Source organism: Gavialis gangeticus, unplaced genomic scaffold (genome assembly GCF_001723915.1).
Source record: "Gavialis gangeticus isolate Ggan-Ray unplaced genomic scaffold, GavGan_comp1, whole genome shotgun sequence".
Lineage (NCBI taxonomy): Eukaryota > Metazoa > Chordata > Crocodylia > Gavialidae > Gavialis > Gavialis gangeticus.
The window spans coordinates 7479233-7485397 of NW_017729030.1; the positions used below are offsets into that span (position 1 = coordinate 7479233).

At 44.1% G+C, this 6165-nt stretch overlaps 1 protein-coding gene across 4 annotated transcripts in view; it reads right to left on the reverse strand.

Moving 5' to 3' along the window:
* Positions 1-6165, reverse strand: part of ACSL1 (acyl-CoA synthetase long-chain family member 1) — an 87153-nt gene that overhangs the window by 13448 nt on the left and 67540 nt on the right. For all 4 annotated transcript variants that reach the window (XM_019521911.1, XM_019521908.1, XM_019521909.1 and 1 more), the window contains 2 exons: positions 4218-4290; positions 3107-3195 (listed from right to left, as the gene is read on the reverse strand). In XM_019521911.1, coding sequence (XP_019377456.1) covers positions 3107-3195; positions 4218-4290 — 162 coding nt within the window. The remainder of the gene's footprint in view (positions 1-3106; positions 3196-4217; positions 4291-6165) is intronic.

The window sequence follows — 6165 nt, forward strand, 5'->3', positions numbered from 1 at the left end:
CCCTACCCTCATGGGCAAAAAGGGCTGGGTGGGGTATAATTCATTGCTGGGTGCCTGCAGGACAGAAGAGAGTGCCTGGCAGGCCGGATACAGCCTGCGGGCCATATTTTGCCTGCCCCTGCACTAGAGCAAAGAGCTTGAAAACCTGCATGGTAATCCTGGAAAAAAAAAAAAAGTAGTAAGACAGTGACACTTCATCCCAAACAAGGGGAAAGGTTCGTAGAAAAGCCTCCAGGCCCAAGTGAACTGATGACTCCAGAATAATACTGAATATATATAAAAAAAGAGGAATAAAGTAGTGCATCTACAGATGAAAGAAAGCTCATCCAAACTGACTGGAGTCAAGAAGCATCAAGTCTCATTAAAATATATATAAAAGAGAGATAGTAAGTGTATAAAAAGATTTAACCCTAAGTAAAGAACAAACAAACAAGGAAGTAGGACCACTCTATAGTAAGTGTGGGGTACATATTAGGAGGTAGTCATTTGATTACAATTCCATGTGTCCCCTCATTTTTCCCCAATAGCAGAAGTAATGTTCAGCAGGGAGTAGAGGTGTGTTGGCTTATGGAAGCAGAAACTGAAGTTATTCCAAATCAGGCGGGGAGAAAAAAAAAACCCTCAAGAGAACTCAATGTGTTCAAGTCAGCAAGACTGAACAGCCTGCATCTCAGAATTCTGAAAGTGGTATGTGGATACATAACTACTTGGATTGTGTTCAACAAGTTGTCTAGCTATACAGAAGTATCCATTAGGTTTACCCAGGGGTCTGTCTTGGATACAGTACTGTTTAATAGGGCTGTACAAAATTTTGGCAGCCATTTTGTTTTGGATTTGGATATTTCAACAGTTGAAACAACTCCAAAATGAAACGAGCCACTCAAAATGTTTCAGAAAATTTAGAAAACGATTAAGATGTTTCCAAAACGTTTCAGAGCTGTTTCGAACCATTTTGAAGGTGGGCTTGCAGGGGGAGGCAGAGGGGGAGGAGTGAGGAGAAGGGCTGCTCTGATATTGATACCTGTAGCTGGCCAGTGACAACGATCTGTCCTTGAGGTCCCTTCCAACCCCAGTGCTGGGGGAGGTGGGGAAAAAAAAAAAATAATCAAACCAGGGTAAAAACGTTCAGGTCCCTGAATATTCCCCTGGTTCGATTCCCCAGCTCCTCGATCTTTCACCCAACTCCAATCAGTTCTCCCAGCTCTTCCTGAGGGGCTTAACACCATTAGTTGGAATGCTCTTCCTAACCTCCAACCTAAACTTCCTCTGCTGTAGCTTGAGGCCATGGCTCCTAGTCCTGTTCCTTATGGCCACAGAGAAAACGCTATCTCCATCCTCTCTCTCCGACTGCCCTTCAGGTACCTGAAGACCCTGTTATCAAAACCCCCTTAGTCTTTTCTCCTTCAGAGCAAATAACCCAAGTTCTCTTGCCCTTCTTCATAAGTCATGCTTGTTGTGACTCATAATACATTTCTGTCATTGGCTAGATGCTTTTCAGCCTGTTTGCAGCCTTTTTATTTTGGATGCCATGCTTCTAGACACCAGTATTCCAGGTGAGGCCTCGCCAGCACTGAAAGGAGTAGGAGAATCACTTCTCTTGATTTCACTAGTGACTCTCCTTTTTAATACAATCCAGTATGCTGTTAGCTTTTGTTTTTGCAACAAGAGCAAACTTAGCTCATTCAGCTTAAAATCGCCTACTATAGCCTCCCAGGCCTCTCTCTGCAGTGTTGCAGCCTAGCCAGTCATTCCCAAGTCTGTATTTGTGCATAAATAAATTAAATTAATTTTATTGGACCACTTCTCCAGTTCTATTCTCTAGGTAATTCTGGATCCTAATCCTACCCTTGAGTGTCTGCAACTTCACCCAACTTGGTGTCATCCACAAATTTGCTAAGCATGTTCTCTCTCATCATCCTAATCATTAATGATAAGGAACGGCAGGGCTGTATGAAACGCTTGCGTTTTGTTTCGGTTTGGGATTTGGCATTTTGGAGGGACAGTGATTCACTTCAGTGTTTCGAATTGCTGTCTCATCTCGTTTCAGCTGAAACTTTCAGAATTTCGCCAGTGTTTCGGCCATAGGTTAGTGGGAAATCACAGAACTGCCTATAACTTTGTCATTTTGTTCCTGATTCAGCTGAAACTTGCAGAGATGCTAGCCTCTTCTGAGGTCGTGTAGCCTGCCAAGTTTCAAGGAGATGGGTGTAGGGGTTTCTGGGAATCTGCACCTCAAACTGTTCAAACCAAATGCATATTGCTTGCCAGTAGTGGCAGCCTGCCATCATCCTGCATGCAGATCCAGGGGCCCATTCCCCCTGGGAGGAGTCTGGCACAGCCCTGCAGCCCTCCTGGGGGGCACGGGCCCCCAGATCTGTGTGCAGGGTTTCAGCAGGCTGCTGCTGCTGGCTGGGGAAGTAGCCCAGAGCCACTGCCATCACCAGCTGGCAGCAGCAGCCTGCTGTCATCCCACATCATCCAATTGCTGGGTTTCTTGTGAAGTGTGTCTGTACACATACTAACATTGCATGGCACCCTGGGACACCCTTGGAAAAAAAAAAATCTTAAGGTACCCTGATTCAGAATCACTGTTAGGAAGTAAAAAGTTATTTCAGGCAAAAGGACAATGTTGACTTAAAAACAAACTAGTCCTAAGGAGCCATGAATTTAAACTAGAAATAACAACACACAGAACGGCCTTTCAACAAGTTGCTCTCCCTGGCTATTCCCAATTTGTTCCAAGAAGGAGCTTAATGAAGAAGTTTTAGATGTTATATTACTGCAAACTGCAAGGGAATAGACTAATTGACCCAGATCCATGGTCAACCTAGCAGATTTCTTCCGATTTATATTGGATAGAAATGCAACCACTTGAGTAACTGGAGTACTCTCTCCTGTTTAAAGTATAAAAGTATGTTTACTCTGGTGTCTTGCTTTTGTATCATTAATCTAGGCTGAGCATGAGACAAACTTGGCGATTCCTGCTAGAACGCTATTTGCTTTAGGGAGGGTTTTTTTGTAAGAAGATAGGCTATTACTTAATATACCAGTGCTAAAAAATTTTTCAATAGTTTTGTATTGGAATGACATTTTAGGTATTACTCACCTCGCCTTCTCCCTTGGCAGCAAAGTAATTCATTTCTTCTACATCAACAAGCTTTAAAATATTGCAAGGCATTGGTGTCCCAACATGACCTATTAATTGAATAGATAACAGCACTTATGTTCAGATAATTTACCAGGCCCTTTTAGCAGCACTGTGATCTGTCGATGTAACCAGAGACTGATATTCCCTCCTTTGGATAACTTTCTGCATTACAACACTTAGCTACAGTAGCTAGTCAGTTCCCTTTATGCTGAAGCATGTAGAAGTCCACAAAGATCTTTAGGATAACTGGGAAGCTTGATGTTATGAATGGAACCCTGCACTTGATCCATTACTATGCTGATATTTCTAGCCTGTAGCAGCTTGTCTAGTACATTTTAAAGCACCACAGTCTTCAGCATATTCACTTGTAAAATTGCAGCTTCTGGAAATTTCTATTCATAAGCCTAGTAGTATCATGCTAAACACATAAAACTTTCCACCCCCGTTTCATCTACTATGTGTCAACACTGCAAAACTTACCAACAAAAAAAGGTCAAATGCTTTGGTGCTGAAATAGCCAAAGCAGGGGTTGGCAATATACGGCCCACTGGCTGGATCTAACTCATGGAGCTACTGGATCTGGCTTATGAAGCTGGAAATTGTTGCCTCTGCTGGAGCTAGGAGCTGGGCAACTGGAAGCTATGCCTGCACTGTGACCAGGAACTGAGGGGCCAAGGAGAAGTGATGGCAATGGAATCGGTGCAGTTTTCAGGTGCCCAGATGCAGCACAGCTCTCCACCTGAAAGCTGTGCTCGAATCCCCACCAGGAAGCCCAGAGCTGGGAAGAGACATGGCAGCACTAGCACAACTCCTATTTGCCTAGCCCCAGCAGCAGTGCAGACTCAACTTTCCTAACTAGAGTTTTTTTATTCTAGCTTTAAGACTGGACCTTTACATTCTCAGAGTCAAGTAATGCGTCCAACTGGGACCCATTCAACTTTTTATTCAGGTGCAATGGAAAGAAATGGAGTACTCCAGGACAGCTCTAAGGTATACTAAACTATATTAGTACTTTCACAGGTCTGAAATTTGACAAAAATCAGTTAACTCATGACAAGAGAAGCCATACCAGCTGTCCAGTCTCCAGGTACTGTCAGGGAGCATCCAGCTGTGCATTCCGTCTGTCCATAGCCTTCATAGAACTATTAGATTGAAACAGAAGTAGCTTATTTATTTCATTTCTATTGCCACTTTAAAGGTTGATTCACTTGGTCTTTGTTCAAACTGCTGGTCTTAGTCCACTTGAGTCAGAGTTTCAACTAAGTTGGGGACGGGGGGGAAGAAGTGGAAGATGCTGCCCTTTTACCAGACATCCATTAAATTTTTAGTTCACTCTTCCCACTATTCCATATTTATTCAACTTGGTCACTGTACAACATTATGTATTGAAAAATGCAGGTATATTACACTTAGCTGGGCAGGGAGCAGCTACTTAAAAATAAAGACAAAACAAAAACCCAACACATACACACAGTCACTTGACTTTAAGTACATAGGAAGCAAAAAGAAGGTGCAAGGTAATTTAGGGCCCCTTCAGAACGAACTAGGGCAACTGGTAACAGATAAGATGGCCAAAGCAGAGCTTCCAAATGATTTCTTTGCATCCGTATTCTTGGACACAAATACAAAATATGCATCCCATTGGGACTTTAGGTAAGCCCAGTACAGATACCAGCCCACCAACTGTTTGTGCTGACATAGTAAAAGAGCACCTGGAGGGGCTGAATGTATTTAAGTCAACCCGTCCTGATTATCGTCATCCTAGGGTACTTAGGGAATTAGCTGGTGTCATAGCAGAGCCACTGGCACAACTGTTTGAGCACTCGTGGTGCTCACGACAGGTCCCAGAGGATTGGAAAAGGGCCAACATGGTCCCTATTTTCAAGAAGGGGAGCAAGGAGGAACCCGGTAACTATAGGTCAGTTAGTCTCACCTCTATCCTTGACCTTTGAGAAAATTGTTAAGGATCACGTTTGTAGGGGACCAACATGTAAAATGATGCCAAGAGGCAATCAGCATGGGTTCATAGCAGGCAGATCCTGCCCAACTAACCTGGTCTCATTTTATGACCAGGTCACAAAATACTTGGATGAAGGAATAGAGGTAAATGTGATTTACTTAGATTTCAAGAAGGCCTTCGACACAGTGTTGCACCCAATTCTTATAAATAAACTAAACAGTTGTGGTGTAGATTATTACACAGTCCAGTGGTAAAAAAACCAGCTTGGGGGACGCACCGAGAGAGTGGTGGCAGATGGGTCATTTTCTACCTGGAGTAACGTGGGCAGCGGAGTCCCCCAAGGCTCTGTCTGGGACTGGTACTATTCATTATCTTCATTAGTGACTTGGACAAGGGAGTAGAAAGCACCCTGTCCAAGTTTGCTGATGACACCAAACTATGCGGAGAGGTACACAAACCAGATGGCAAGGAGAGAATCCAAATTGATTTGGACAGGCTGTGGAAGTGGGCCAAAGAAGGGAATCGGATGCAGTTTAATAAGGACAAGTGTCCTGTGTTGCACCTGGGGAGGAAGAATCATCAACACTTCTATAGCCTGGGAGGGATCATTTTAAGTAGCACAACTGTGGAAAGGGATCTCAGAGTTGCAGTCGACTCCAAAATGAACACGAGTCACCAGTGTGATAAGTAAAGCTAACTGCACCCTTTCTTGCGTAAGTAGGGGCATCGCAGACAGGTCTAGGGAGGTGATACTTCCCCTCTATGCAGCATTGGTCAGGCCGCTGCTGGAGTACTGCATCCAGTTTTGGGTGCCGCACTTCAGAAGGGGATGTGGATGGCCTGGAGAGTGTTCAGAGGAGGGCCACTTGTCTGGTTAAAGGCCTACAGAAGAAACCCTATGTGAACCGATTGGGAGACCTGAACCACCTCTCAGCCTCCTCTTGTGAAGGCTGAAGAGATCTCATGGCCACCTACAAACTCATCAGGGGGGGACAACAAGAAACAGGGGATACAATGTTTACCAGGGTGCCTGTTGGGGTAACTAGAAAAAAAACAA